General features: G+C 47.3%; 8 protein-coding genes across 8 annotated transcripts; 5 read left to right on the top strand and 3 right to left on the bottom strand.

Annotated features, from left to right (window-relative positions):
* Window positions 1-138: 138 nt before the first annotated feature.
* EDB82DRAFT_432830 (Dfp1/Him1, central region-domain-containing protein) lies at window positions 139-2126 on the top strand (the record flags this gene model as incomplete). Its single annotated transcript, XM_025728834.1, has 3 exons — window positions 139-564; window positions 614-1945; window positions 1995-2126. The coding sequence occupies 3 exons, from the start codon at window positions 139-141 to the stop codon at window positions 2124-2126; spliced, it is 1890 nt and encodes a 629-aa protein (XP_025583161.1).
* A 1287-nt stretch (window positions 2127-3413) lies between these two features.
* On the top strand, window positions 3414-3951 carry EDB82DRAFT_528061 (ubiquitin-like autophagy protein Apg12-domain-containing protein; the record flags this gene model as incomplete). The annotated part of the gene is made up of 2 exons (XM_025728835.1): window positions 3414-3833; window positions 3889-3951. 2 exons carry the CDS (start codon window positions 3414-3416, stop codon window positions 3949-3951), a joined length of 483 nt encoding a protein of 160 aa, XP_025583162.1.
* A 165-nt stretch (window positions 3952-4116) lies between these two features.
* On the bottom strand, window positions 4117-5187 carry EDB82DRAFT_528062 (ketopantoate hydroxymethyltransferase-domain-containing protein; the record flags this gene model as incomplete). Its single annotated transcript, XM_025728836.2, has 2 exons — window positions 4117-4728; window positions 4786-5187. 2 exons carry the CDS (start codon window positions 5185-5187, stop codon window positions 4117-4119), a joined length of 1014 nt encoding a protein of 337 aa, XP_025583163.2.
* A 1588-nt stretch (window positions 5188-6775) lies between these two features.
* Window positions 6776-7753, top strand: EDB82DRAFT_478700 (ubiquitin-conjugating enzyme/RWD-like protein; the record flags this gene model as incomplete). Its single annotated transcript, XM_065608113.1, has 7 exons — window positions 6776-6808; window positions 6871-6878; window positions 6982-7022; window positions 7094-7165; window positions 7218-7332; window positions 7388-7569; window positions 7617-7753. 7 exons carry the CDS (start codon window positions 6776-6778, stop codon window positions 7751-7753), a joined length of 588 nt encoding a protein of 195 aa, XP_065464237.1.
* Window positions 7754-8078: 325 nt separating this feature from the next.
* On the bottom strand, window positions 8079-9266 carry EDB82DRAFT_509874 (CWC16 protein). The gene has a single exon (XM_025728838.2). It carries the CDS (start codon window positions 9209-9211, stop codon window positions 8165-8167), a length of 1047 nt encoding a protein of 348 aa, XP_025583165.2. The 5' UTR covers window positions 9212-9266; the 3' UTR covers window positions 8079-8164.
* A 485-nt stretch (window positions 9267-9751) lies between these two features.
* EDB82DRAFT_478702 (uncharacterized protein) lies at window positions 9752-10675 on the bottom strand (the record flags this gene model as incomplete). The annotated part of the gene is made up of 3 exons (XM_025728839.2): window positions 9752-10295; window positions 10421-10567; window positions 10668-10675. The coding sequence occupies 3 exons, from the start codon at window positions 10673-10675 to the stop codon at window positions 9752-9754; spliced, it is 699 nt and encodes a 232-aa protein (XP_025583166.2).
* An 821-nt stretch (window positions 10676-11496) lies between these two features.
* EDB82DRAFT_509876 (DHS-like NAD/FAD-binding domain-containing protein) lies at window positions 11497-12940 on the top strand. Its single transcript, XM_025728840.2, has 3 exons — window positions 11497-12021; window positions 12071-12414; window positions 12473-12940. The coding sequence occupies exons 1-3, from the start codon at window positions 11613-11615 to the stop codon at window positions 12701-12703; spliced, it is 984 nt and encodes a 327-aa protein (XP_025583167.2). The 5' UTR covers window positions 11497-11612; the 3' UTR covers window positions 12704-12940.
* A 404-nt stretch (window positions 12941-13344) lies between these two features.
* Window positions 13345-14055, top strand: EDB82DRAFT_478704 (uncharacterized protein; the record flags this gene model as incomplete). The annotated part of the gene is made up of 1 exon (XM_025728841.2): window positions 13345-14055. The coding sequence occupies one exon, from the start codon at window positions 13345-13347 to the stop codon at window positions 14053-14055; it is 711 nt and encodes a 236-aa protein (XP_025583168.1).
* Window positions 14056-14163: the final 108 nt, after the last annotated feature.

Raw genomic sequence — 14163 nt, forward strand, 5'->3', positions numbered from 1 at the left:
CGTCACCTCTGACGTCCACCATAGACTTTTGTCGTCCTGCTTATACGCCCTCTGCTCTGGCTACTCACCCCCAGAGCAGTTCACGGGCTTTATATGGCAACTATATCTCTATCACCAACGCCTGGTCCCATATCGGCCATGTCTTCGAGACGGGGCCCGTTAACCAACAACCCTAATGTTGCCAACTCACCTCTCCGTGGAGTTTCTGCCCTGGCTGGGTATGCTAAGCAGAAACGTTCCTATGCTACCGTCCAGCGTGAAGAAACCTATGGCCAGCCGCCGCCTCTAAAGAAACAGGTCCTCGATAATGGCGTGCAGCGCCCGGTTCGATCCCCATCCAGGTCAACCCGGACCCAGGTTCTGGTTCAACGCGGCACTACGCGTCCTTCGACAAAGGAAAGATCGAGGACTGTCCCGACAAACGTAGCCCGTGATATGGATAATGAGAAGGAAGCATGGAAGAGACATCATCGTGCCAAGTTCCCCAAGATGGTTTTTTACTTTGAGAGTATACCCGATGACGTTCGTGCGAGGTTAACAAGAAAAGTCAACTATCTTGGTGCTGTATGTTTTCTTACAAAACCCGGATGGTACTGTACTGACCAATCTTCAGACGCAAGAACCTTTCTTCTCCATTTCGGTCACCCATGTCGTCACTACCCGATCAATTCCACCCGAGAGGCCAGAGGGACACCAGGAGCAGGAACTGGACCACCGCAATGAACACCACGAATCTGAAGAACAACCCCAAACCATCAACCCGTCGTTGTTGAATCGAAACACCGAAGCACGAAGGAAACTTCTGTCCGAGTTCCGTAATGCTCCGACAAGGACGCAGCAAATTGACGACCCTACGAAGCGAACCAGAGGAACCAGGAACAATGATGTGCTACACAAGGCTCGTGAGATGGGCAAGAAAATCTGGTCTTTGGAAAAGTTTCAGAACATGTTGTCTGTTTTGCTTGAAGCTGAGACGAGCAATGCCTCTTATTCGAGATCTGCCAGCACCCGAAGTCATTATGGCAACTCCCGGGAGGCCAATTTGCTCCAGTTGTTGCACAATGAGCGCGTGAATGGACCTTCAGACCGCGACCCGACCGCCGTCCATCGCGAGTTGACCTATTTCAAAGGTCCTCATATCTATGTGTGGGATATGGATGAGAAGAACAAGCCTATCATGGTTCGTGAATACCCTAAGGTTACGAACAAGTCAGATGGAGAGTGGCCACAGTTCCGAAGTGTTGGAAATGGTAGATGTCCCTTTGTGGAAGATCACGATGTTCCTGAAAAGGATCACCGACGGCAACGAGAGCAAGAGAAGGCTCGACAAGCCAAGCGAGAGGAAGCTGCTCATGTAATCAAGCCACCTCAGGCCCCAATGCCAAAACCAGTAACAGGAAAGCGAACTATCACCGAGATGGAAGATGGCCAGAACCGAGTCCGTGCTGGAACACCCACTGATGTCTTCAACATCAACACAGCCAAGGCGGCTATCTCAAAGCAAGCGGATTTCCGACCACAAAATGCTTTTACAAGCCGTGCTGCTGCTGGCCGTCTTTTTGCTGGCGAGCCTGTCGCATCCGGTGTGCAACCATCGAATATTACCTCTGCTATTCGCTCGCAGATGATCTCGTCGACATCTGGCGTCAACGGTGCCAAGGCTGGAACTAGTAAAGAAGTTCACGGTCTCCAGAGGAAGGTGTTGCAGAAGGCTGCTCCTGCTTCGTTCGATGTAAGCTCGCGTCGTTTGGCTGAAGTGTCAATGGATGTTGCGTCTAGCCGATCAACAACGATGGGCCGACACACATCACGACCCGCTGAGGTGCAAGAGGAGGAAGCTCAAAAGACTGAGCGAAGAACACAGTCCCAACCACTTAAGAGTAAAAAGGACCTCAAGCCCGGTTATTGCGAGAACTGCCAGGATAAGTTCCGCGATTTTGACGAGGTAAGTAACTTATTTGACTGTTCTTGAACCTTATGACTAACCTTTGTAGCACATCCTATCACGAAAACACCGAAAGTTTGCCGAGAACGACGACAATTGGATTGAACTTGATTCTCTTCTATCGCAAATCAAGAGGATGCCAAAGTACGGACCCGGATCTGACGAGGAGGAAGCATGGTGATGACTATCCATATTATAATACGATATACGGCCTCTTCCATGTCATGATCATCTCAAACCATGCCATGACCTCACAGCTCTTGGATCATGACAGAACCATCCTCCCAAAACCGACCTTTATGAAGTCCATTTGGCGCACCTACCTTGAGATTCCCACCCACACGCTGTATACAAACAACAGAAAAGATACTTCCTGAATTTGGTTAACTTTGTGCTACCTAGCGGCAATTAAAGGCATTCTTTCGGTTAGAGATGTCTCTGTGTTCTTTATTTTCGCTTTCTTATACCTTATAAGCATGAACTGCATGCAACGGCGCAGAGCGGCATGGTGTCTTTTTCATTCTAGCTGGTTTACCCCCACGGTCTTTCGGCCATTTCATTTGTGTTGCTGTTGGTCTTGATGCATACTGGGGCGTTCGTCTAGGTCCATTTCGAGAAGGGTGGTCAGGGCAAATGTTTGAGATGGGATTGATGAGGGCTGTACAAAGCAAAACTCGGGGCATGAGAGCGGAAGAATCCTATCGCAAAAGCGTGAAAGCAATAGCGATTGCCATATGATTACGGCCAGAAAGGTCTGATGTAGATATGTGTTTGGGACATGTATATGTACTGATATGTTAGACAACATGAAATACTTGAACATACATCTGGTTTTTGCGTGCCAAAGTGAGTTGGTTTTTGTCATGGAAAAACCAAGAAGCAAACAACTGAAGTACCGAGCACCCCCTGTTGGAGTCAAGTGTCTCGGACACTTCATTCTTCGTTTTGTTATACGCATAGCGCTTTCTAGCTGCAGTAGTTTGCGGGGGACAGCAGCACATAAGTATACGCATGCATTGGCTTCTTCGTCCTCCACCGTATTTCGGTAGAACATTCAACGGCTCTTGTCTCTCATTGACTTTCCTGTTGTTGCAACAGGCTTCGGGTTGAAAATGTTGGCTGTTGGAAGGACAAGAGACGAAGTAAATAGACTACTAAGATCATATTCTTAGTTGGTAGTTTTTGTATCGTCAAGATAAGGAGCCCACTTCTTTCTACTGTAAGATCCAATGCGAGGACGGAAAAGAATAGATTAAACAATCTTGATAAAAAAGTTTGAGGAGTCATGATGAAGAAGTATGAATGCGTACAGTGCGCAGCCTCCAACACTGTGCTGTCATAAGCAACCTTAGGCGCCCGTTTCACCAACAATAAGATGTCAGAAAACTCACCACCAACAAGCATATTTCACCAAACTGAAAAACAAGAAACCTCTAATATTTCCCATATTATATAACAGTCAATTGAAATGTCGGAGACACCAAAAGACCAGGGGCCCTCGTCCCCATTGCCTTCACCGTCACCTTCTATCGCCTCACCAATGCCTCTTGCCGACAATGAAGTAGCAGGCAGCGGCGCCGCATCTCCAAATCTGCCACTTACCATGTCGGCTTCAGTAGTACTAGCTGATCTACCAAGAGATGCCACAGCCGCACTCGAGGCTGCAGGAAGCTTCAAGACGGACAAGATCGTGGTGCGATTTAAACCCGTCGGGTCTGCACCGTCGTTGGCCCAAGATGTATGCAAGATCAGTGCGACAAGACGTTTCGAAGAAGTTGTGAGGTATTTGAGGAAGAAGTTGAAGTGCAAAGAGACGGACAGTGTCTTTTTGTACGTCAACAGTGCGTTTGCACCGTCTTTGGATGAAGTTGTTGGCAATTTACATCAGGTGAGTTCTAATAAAGGCATTTATACACTTGATCGACTAGTCCTAACGTCCTTAGTGCTTCAAAAACTCACATGGTCAACTTGTCGTTGCCTACTCTCTAACACCTGCTTTTGGGTGAGGCCAACGAGGTCAATTTCTTCTATCTTGCAATGATGGAAAGGACCAAAAGCTATATCATCTAATTAACCCTAACTCCAAGCTATGCAACCTCTATATCTTGTCCAATTCACCAACACGACATGCATCCTCCACGAACAACTCTTAGGGTATTAACGCTTCCAATTTATGAATCCTTTACCGACTTGGTAAAACTCTCAAGTTCCTCTGCTGAAATTGGGTATGTGTGCTCTGGGCCAGGGTACTGGCGGGATTTGACGTCGTCTCGATACGCCTCGATGGCTCTCAAACTCTCGCCCCAGACATCACCATACTTCTTGACAAACTTAGGGAGGAACCTTCCAGGAGGAAAGTTTCCAATCATGTCAACTTGCACAAGGACTTGACCAGAGGTACCGTTACCAGCACCGATACCGATCGTGGGAACGGATAGCTTCTCAGTGATGAGCGCGGCCACCTCGGCAGGAACAGCTTCGACGACCATGGCAAAACAGCCAGCTTTTTGAAGAGCAAGGGCATCCTCGAGAATACTCATAGCTCCGCTACTTGTCTTGCCCTGAACACGGAAGCCACCAAGAGCGTTTTGTCGCTGAGGGGTCAAACCGATATGGCCAAGAACAGGGATGCCAGCGGTGGTGATTTTCTTGATGGTGGGAGCCATCTCCTTTCCACCTTCTAGCTTGACACCTTGAACACGACCTTCCTTGATAAAACGGATGGCAGTCGCAAGAGCCTGGTCTGGGCTGATCTCATATGTACCCATGGGCAGGTCACCAACCTGGCGGGGTTAGTTAATAAATGACTTGCATATGTGAGAGCAGGGGTCTATCCTTACAGTGAAAGCGGATTTGGTAGCTCTTGCAACCGACCGGCAGTGTAGTAGCATCTCTTCCATAACAACTTCACTTGTGTCTTCCATACCAAGGGCAACCATGGCAAGACTATCGCCGACGAGAATGATGTCCATGCCAGCATGATCAGCAACATGACCACTAGGGAAGTCATGAGCTGTCATGACAGTAATAGGATCACCCTTGCGGTGCATGGAGCGAAGGGTTCCGACAGTGACCTTCTTGCGCTGGGCAGCCGGAGGTGCGCCCATGGGAGAGTGTGAGCTATACCGGGACTGCGCCACACCTCGGATGATGAGGGGCCGAACGGAGCTGCCGAGGGACCGGATCGCCGGCCGATAAGACGACACGGACACTCGGGATAGGAGAGAGGTGCAAGACCTCATGGTGGGATTGATAAGGGATGACATGAGTGAGAGATGTGGGTCTTTGTGCTGTGTTGTGTTGGTGTGGAAGACAAGGTGTAGCGTGCGCAGCTTTTTAAGTTGGGAGTGACAGAAGTTGAAGTACCTTGCAGGCAAATTTCAGACCGACAGAAAGTATAGCTCAAAGCGTCTATGATGGACGTTTTTGATTGGGAAAAAATTATAGAAAGAAATAATTCTTTTGGCTGAGTTTATCTTGTGATAGTAAAGATAAAGAATTCGTTCAAAAAGTCGGGGGAAGCAGCGGTTTTATTCATGTTTGAACCATGATGAACCCTACGTTGTATATTTGAGTATCTTTGGTGTTTTTTCTCAGCACCCCTGGACTTTTGGTCCTGCGCCCCACGCATTCGGTTTCTGAAGGGTTCTGGCTCTATTCAACAAATAAAAGTCGATATTTAATATGGGCTAGACCCTTCAAGGTATAGAAAAAGGGACCCAGCAAATGTTGAGCCGCCAGTTCTTTGAGTATTCTTGTAGATGGCGGTCTAGAATTGGGGAATGGATTCATTCATCTATTGTACTGTTTACTGTGTTATTGAAATGAGAGGAAAATAGAAAGTTACTGATTAAATATGAACCGAGGTTGTTTTTCATACCGAGATGGTGTGAGGAGATGTAAGGGCTGCGATTGAGTTCGTGGTTTGTACCCGAGGAATTGGAAATGGAGGGGTTCTTAGATCATGAATGCCGAATACGCATGCGAGAACCGAGGGCATGTAATTTGCGAACTGTAGTAAGAATATGAGATGCCGTCATCATTTAACCCTGTCTAACTGCTGCAAGTAACATTGTGGAGAGATGAGATATTCAGCCACGCATCAGTATTAATACATAGTACTGGCTCGACAAAAGGACTGATTGCTTGTAAGTTAGTACCTTTGTCATTTTACTTGTGACACAGAGAAGAGGATTTTTATTATTATTAATAATACTTACTTATTCAGGATTATCTGCTGTGTATCCCAACCGTAATTCGTTATATCTCTGACAAACCAAATCAAACCAAAGAAACATATCCAAAGCTTAACTAACACGAGCATCAAAACTTGGATTCAATAGACAATGACTCAAACTAAAGCCAGCAGCTGTTTCAGTCTCCAAGATTGTTTCATACCACCAAAACGAACCTGGAAAGATGTGTTGTCGATCTCCTCTCATTGCGGTACCTTCCCTTATCGATAACAGCTAGTTTAGTTAGGTGCCGTTAGTCAGTAGAGTGAGGCATGAGGTCAACTTAGCGGCACCTGCCGTGCTTGTACTTGTACACTACGGCTTATCACTATCGTCCACATCATTCATACCTGTGACATCCTCGTGACTTGGGCCCAACTTCCATCTTCCCTTTATCCCCAAGAACTACTTTGACTTTACTTTACTTTACTACGACTCTCGTCTATATCACCGACTCCGGAACGCCCCAAACATTCTATCAAACCCTCTCCCTCATACTTTACCCGTCTACTCGTCGAATACGTCCATCGCGCCAGCTCCGATACTTTGGATACCCTTCATAACCCGACATCGGAACCCAGTCCCAACCGCCATCATGAGTAGCCCTCGCCGCAGAATAGAGACAGATGTGAGTCATCAATATGGTGCTGAAGCTGCAGGAGCATCGTAACTAACATGTAGTCCTAACAGGTCATGAAGTGCGTTGTCTCTGGACGATCTACCTTGTCGTTATAGCGCTAACATGTCTACAGGATGTACGAACCTCAACTCAACCGCTTAGTTATAGACTAATAGGAACAGGCTCATGAGCGACTACGAAGTCACACTTGTGAATGACAATAGTAAGCACGTATTTAAGATGTCGACATCTACCCCGCTAACAGCTACCAGTGTATGCCCTTCCTCACCCCAGCAACTCGCAGCGATTTCCTGACCGATACTCTCAGGCAAGAGTTCTATGTTAGGTTCAAAGGACCTGAAGAAAGTGAGTCGAAACGACAAAACCATTATCGAACAACACAGTTGACATTGCGAAGCTCCATTCGAAGGTGGAACATGGAAGGTCCATGTCGAGCTGCCCGACACGTACCCTTACAAGTCTCCAAGCATTGGCTTTGTCAATCGCATCTTTCACCCTAACATTGATGAGTTGTACTTTACTTAATCGACCTTACCAGTAGTTGTTCTGCTCGGCTAACAGCTTCAGGTCTGGCTCAGTGTGCTTGGATGTCATTAACCAAACCTGGTCACCCATGTTCGACATGATCAACATTTTCGAGGTCTTCCTCCCTCAACTCCTTCGATATCCCAACCCGACCGATCCTCTCAACGGAGAAGCAGCAGCTTTGCTTATAAGGGAACCCAAGAGCTACGATGCAAAGGTCAAAGGTACGCAAGGACAGACCTTATGAGGAAACAATTACTCACCATACCAGAATATGTCCAGAAATACGCCTCTAAGGAAGCCGCGGACGAAGCCGGAGCTGAGAGCGAAGATGACGACGAGCTATCTTCAGTCGCTAGTTTTGGAGACGAAGATGACGAGCCCGCGGGCCAGATGGATGATGTATAATGTCACCCTACTCGAGGGTTGACTTGGGCAAGCGTTTCGATTCACACAAATGGCGTCATGGGATCAAGGGGCGGACTTGGAGCTATCATTGGACGGAGTTGCAGCAAACATTGCGCAGGCTTGCACTCGGATCGCATTTTGTTTGGTGCTATATTGGGAATGCTTCACGTTACTTCGCTTGTATCTTACAGAGGAAAGCTAGATGGAAATGGGACTGGATGTCATGGCTTGTTGGTCAACAGTATAATAGCTGAGAGGCCGCAACAGATATTTGGACACCCCGCCAACTCTACCAGGAGATTTCGCAGCAGGGATATACAGGATAATTAAATTCCTATTCTATAACTTGGGCTGTGCCCGGGTATCATATCTCGTAAATGCATGTAAGACCAAACGACTTGTCGTGGAGCCTTAATCCGAATCATAATCTACCAAACCTGTTGGCATCTTCTCTGCTGCTCTCACCTGCGCTTTGGCTGGTGGTTTAGAAGTATGCGACTCTGCTTCTTGGGCTGGACGTTTCCGCTTTACACCAGGTAATCTTGCAGGCCCCTTTGTCTCAATTCGCCCATCATTCAAGAAAGGATCTTTAGCAGCACGAGTATTTCCCATGAGTTCCGACACAAACGTCTCTTTCCGCTTCGAAACTTCCTTGTCGGCTTTAAGCTTGCTCCCACTCTTTGAATCGCCGAATTTCTTCTTATTCTCTTCAGTCTTGAACAACGGTTTCGACAAAGCTCGATCTCGACCATCTTCCACAGAACCAAAGTCAACGAGAGCTGCGCGACGAGCATCATCTTCTGTACCAGGCACAATATCGATGCCAAGACTCATGCGATCCTGCAAATCTTCCGTTGCTGCTGCATCGTGCTCGCGCTCCTTGCGTCCTACTCTGAAAGCCTTCCGTAGCTTTTGATTCTGCGTATACGGATCGTCCCAGTGTTTCGCCGATGCTTCAAGAAGCTCATCTATACGCAGCGTCGCATTCTTGAGTTGCTCCCTATCCTCAATTGTCTTCTCAAGACTCGCAAAGGCATTCTTCCTAAGCGCCTCGCGTTCCTGATCCGTCATTATAACATTATCTCCCTCGCGCGGTACGTCCTCGCCCGTATCCCTCTTCGCGCCGCCCGCGACAACCACATACGCCGTGTTCTTGGGATCAGTGCGGATCTCGATCTCGCCGCCACACTCGACGTGTTTGAGTTTAAAGCTCCAGATGGGCGTGGAGAAGTAGCTACCGACGCGGCGCTTCTCAGCGTTGAAGCGGACGCCCTGGCCTATAATTGTGGGCTTCGGACAGGTGCTGCACCACACTGCGTAAGGGAGCTCGAATCGGACTGTCAGGGAGCCTGGTTTGGAGGCGCGGGCGCCGAGGGGGTGTTTTTTGTGGAGGGCGTTGGCGGAGATTGTGCCTTCGACGTCTGGAGGGACGTAGCGCCCCATGTTGAAGCCCTGCATGCCTGCGGCTGTTAAGGCTCGTGGCCGATGGTGCTGGATGTAAGGATGTTGAGGTGAAGATTAGTGATGACTGAAGGAAGGGTCGTTTATATTTTTGGTGGAGGTACGTCACTGGTTAGTGGGGCCTGTGTTTGTGTAAGTCGATATCCCAACCGGTATCAGTATATCCACGATCAAGTTGGACGTTGCCATTAGTGAAAGCAATTTTATACTGAGGATTTGTAGACAATTGAAAGAAGAAGAGATAAGTTTGAGGGTGATGGTACTCATAGTAAGAGACGAGATTCAGTGTAATATAAGTTATGTGAGTAAACTTTTCTCAAAACCTTATCATGACAACTGGGTTCGACATGAAGTGTACAACACTAACTAGGTAGGTACTTTGTGTTAAGAATAAGTTTTGATGGGAACCACAGTAGGGCAGAATAGTTAGAATTAAAGTCTTGTCTACCTAAATAGCACGAACCGACTTGCTAGCTTCGCCCCTTTTGCTCCAAGATAGAGTGATCAATATCACCAGTGGTACGTCTCAAGGGGTATCTAAGTATTTGCTTGAATTCCTAAATTCTTCGTCAAGACGTGGAACAAAACCTCTACTTTTATCGTCAGGAGAAACAATTTTATTACGACTTGTCGTCCGACCGATTCGTTGATATTTTGGTTTAGACACACAGCACGACTCTTCATAAGATTTTCGAGACTGCCGATTGTCCCACGCAAGCCATCGGCCAGTGCGACGTCAATTTCCCTTTGGGCATGATTGTCCTGTTGGTCATCGGCGCCATCTTGATCCCTGAAATATAATTGATAATCTCGGATCCCATCCTCAGACTCCTCCTTCCAGAGTATGAGATCGCACTGTCGTAGGGCAGGAAAGGTGCTTAACAGCTTGGGAATCTTGGACATTGTGGTTTTGGTTTTTTTATTCGACGTGTAGGGACCGATCGCGCCTGAGAAGACAATGTGTTTGATGTAAGATAGCGCAAGTTTGTGGTCTTGAGCGCTTAAAGCGCACCATCTTTCTTTGAGCGCATGCTCCTCGTCACCCTTGTACTGATGCAGCGCTATTTCTCGCTCTTGGTCACTGAGGTCAAGCCAAGATGTCCCAATATTCAATTTCTCATGCATGTTGAGGGTCATGACAAATGTTTTGGTTTGGAAGAACAGTATCTTTCCGATTGAGCGGAAGCGACGACATATCGAGTTTACCATGAGCCAATCTTTCTGGTGGACATCCTGCTTGACGGCAACCTCCGGACTAAATATTTGCCAGCCTTGTCGATCAGGTCGACCATCTTTTGGTTAAGAAGGATTTTCATACCGTGGGACCCCATGGTCGAGTCGATGCCTTGGAAGCTGGAGACATTAGTCAATCCAAAAAGGTGTTTTGTTGTCGAATGCGTGCACCAAGATGGAGACCAAGAGCTCGGAAGGGAGACATTCAAGCGTGGCAGACCTTGCCATGTTGGATGAGTTTGATGTATCTGTAGTGGAAAGATATTTTAATGACTTGAGCTTAAGATATGTTGCAGTCGTTATGTTGGAGTAGAGTTACGGCCGGGGTTGGGTTTCTTTCGTGTAGGGGGAGATAGGATAGTGACTTTATATACGTCTTTAAACTCTATAGTGAAGTTCAAGCCTTCTCAATATATGTAAAGTTAGTACCTGCAAGGTTGGACTGTGGATCGAATATTCAATATATCATGACGATAGAGTTCCTCCCATAATAACCAGCTAAGTTTCTTGATAAGAATATATACGTGACAGAGCTGCCTACAGCAAAAACCGAACTACTTAATATGGGCGACTAATGAAAGAAGCGCCCGTTGAGCTGTACACACAGCAGCTACTTCTTCATCTTCTAGACTTGAATCTTAAGATAACTACCTACCTGTTTGGAAAGCTATCAACAAGCTGTGCTTCCTTCTTGCAACCTGTCCAGTAGGTTTGTGAACAACCAGCTTACCTAGTAAGTAGGTATGTGTAAGTTTTGAGATAACATTCTCTTTCTGTGCAGATCTAATCTACTATAAATCTTGAAGTTTTCTTTGTTTATCTTGTGGTCTAATCTAAGCATGTATATGCGGATATTGGGGTCAGATTTCCTTGTAATGACAGCCTTTTACGGAGTACCGATGCCGACGGACATATGTTAATATGGATCACAATATCTCACCAATCATCATAACTCATGATACTCAAGGTAGCATAAGCGGAATCTTATTTCCTTTACAACAGCCATCGTTGAAATTTTTAGTTTGTTGCCTACACAATGATCCAATCACATCTCACGGCGAGTGACGCAAACTCCCTGTAGAGTGTAGCCTACCAATAATCCCTGTAACGTCGATATATCTTCCCTCATGATATAAGCCCAACTTACACCAACTATCTCTACATAATGAGAATACTCACAACTACACCTCGACATCTATCATCATCTTTCATCTTTTCACTCAAATCAGCAACAAAAGTCCGATTATTCACAGCCATGGCTCCTCACAACGACGTCGAAGCCTTCCATGAGGCCCTCCGCTCCAGTAAACGTATCCTCGCCCTCTGCGGTGCTGGTCTCTCAGCTTCATCCGGCCTTCCAACTTTCCGAGGTGCCGGTGGTCTTTGGAGGAACTACGATGCTACTTCCCTTGCTACTCTTCGCGCTTTCAACAATGACCCTGGTCTTGTCTGGATGTTTTATGGCTACAGACGTCATATGGCACTGCGTGCTCAGCCGAATCCTGCGCATTACGCTTTGGCGAAGCTTGCCGAGAAGAACGAGGACTTTCTGTGTTTGACCCAGAATGTTGACAGTAAGCACCAGGACAACTATACATTACTGTCTGCTAATTGTATACTCAGATATATCCCCAAGAGCAAACCACCCACCAGAGCAACTTCGTACTCTGCATGGCTCTCTGTTCGACATTAAGTGCAACAACGAAAATTGCTCGTGGATCGAGCGAGACAACTACAAGGATCCATTCTTCCCTGCTATAGCGCAGGCGTCCGAGGATGTTGAGCCTGGTAAACCATTTCCGCTTCTCGACGCCAACAGTCCTCTAGAACCAATTCCCCGTGATGAGATCCCCAAATGCCCCGAGTGCAAGACGGGCCTACAGAGACCTGGCGTTGTGTGGTTTGGAGAGAATCTAGACGAGACCATGATAATGGGCATCACAAACTGGCTTTTGAAGGATAAAGTTGTAAGTCAAGTCCCTATTCCAACAAACAAGACCTTCACCATCTAATTTACTGTATTAGGATTTGATGCTTGTCATCGGCACGTCGGCCCAAGTCTATCCCGCTGCAGGCTACATTGACAAGGCCAGGCGCAAAGGCGCCCGTATCGCAGTCATCAATCCCGAGGCTGAGAATGAGGAGGAGATGTACAAGGTCAAGCCTGGCGATTTTGCATTTGGTCAGGATGCTGCAGAGTATCTACCTCTTCTTTTGGAGCCGGTCATTGGGAAGCTTGACAAGGAGGAGAATTGAGAGACAGGCATTGTGGGAAACCTGTAAGCACTAGGTAATTTTCATTTACCTAAGTGCAGGATCATGAAAACACACATTGTCAACTCCAGTTGATTAGGAAGTCATTGAAACATCTTGGACATATTGTCCGATAGTCAATGGGTTTCCTCATGCTGGAGGGAAACATGTTGGCCGAAACGAAACATGCTTCTTTATATATGGAAATCTTGATACAAATGTAAAACTTCTCCTGGTCCAGCTCACTAATAAATGCCGTTGTGAAAGTACATAGTTAGCCTCATATTCCACGTTGGTGTTAGTCGTTTCGGTTTCAGCACGAACCTCTTAAGCTGAAGCACGCCAACAACCAACACAACTCCTGTCAGCAAATTCAGTAAGCAAATATTTCTCAATTGTATGAAAGCAATGGCCCTTGAGTAGTCAAAGCGAGGAGGATTCCTCCACTCAAAAGGAGAAACAAACCAGACCCCTAAACCCACCTGAAATTGCGGGTTTCTAAAGCTAACTTACGAGGTCCGTGTTGATGGTGTTTAAAAGGATTGCGTATCCCTAGTTTAAAGGAGTAGGATAATAGAAAGAAAAGCAGAATCATTTCCTTGTTACCAATAACCTCTATATCCATTAATTTAACATCTTTAATAATGGCTTCCAAATTCCTCGCCGTGGCGCTTGCTGCCGCCGTCCCGGCCCTGGCTAGAACTGATCTCGCCGGCTGTACCACCTACGATACAGTCGTTAGCAACGCGGATGGCATGTACGCTACGAGAATCTGGTACGTCCCCGACTCGGGCGAGATCTGCGACCTTCTCGACTGCGGCGGCGGCCGAGCTCCTCCCAAGACCACCGTCCCCGGATGTCCCGCCTACGAAGGCACCGAGACGTACTCTCCTCTCTTTATCGACCCCAAGACTCTTGGAGTCGCTGCCCCTACTGGTGCTTCTGAAGAGAGTGCTAGTGTTTCTGCTACCATCACTTCAGCCCCTGTTACAGAGACAAATGCCAGTGGTACTGCTACTGAGACTGAGGCTGCCACCGAGACCGAAGCTGCTTCTGACACAGAGTCCAAGTCTGAGAGCGCAGTCAAGCCCATCCTCTCTGGTATCCGCAAGGCCAACGATACAGCAAAGTCTACTGCCATTACTACTCCCGGCCATGCCACTCTTACTACCACTGCTTCCTCCGGAGCCGGATCCGGTACCGCAACTTCCGGATCCGATTCTGGCTCCGCTTCCGACTCCGAGTCCGCCGCTTCTGGAACAGGGACCGCCGTTTCTACCGCCGGTGCCGCGATGCCCACCGCCGGTGCTTTCCTTGCTCTCGCCGGCGCCGCCATCTACGCCGGAATGCTTTAGATGATTAATTATTTAATCTGGGATAGATATGGGGTATAGAACTGGAAACCATCATTTTATCTCTTTTCATAGAATAATAGACACGCCAATTTCCTTGTACTTCTATCC

This window comes from Fusarium venenatum (assembly GCF_020744135.1).
Source record: "Fusarium venenatum strain MPI-CAGE-CH-0201 chromosome Unknown EDB82scaffold_3, whole genome shotgun sequence".
Lineage (NCBI taxonomy): Eukaryota > Fungi > Ascomycota > Sordariomycetes > Hypocreales > Nectriaceae > Fusarium > Fusarium venenatum.

What these genes read in the sequence shown, in the direction of transcription:
- EDB82DRAFT_509874 (XM_025728838.2), bottom strand. Translation starts at nt 9,211, where the DNA reads ATGCAGGGCTTCAACATGGGGCGCTACGTCCCTCCAGACGTCGAAGGC.
- EDB82DRAFT_509876 (XM_025728840.2), top strand. Translation starts at nt 11,613, where the DNA reads ATGAGAATACTCACAACTACACCTCGACATCTATCATCATCTTTCATC. An exon ending in TTTGACCCAGAATGTTGACA is followed by an intron (nt 12,022 to 12,070) that starts GTAAGCACCAGG and finishes TTGTATACTCAG; the next exon opens with ATATATCCCCAAGAGCAAAC. An exon ending in GGCTTTTGAAGGATAAAGTT is followed by an intron (nt 12,415 to 12,472) that starts GTAAGTCAAGTC and finishes TTACTGTATTAG; the next exon opens with GATTTGATGCTTGTCATCGG.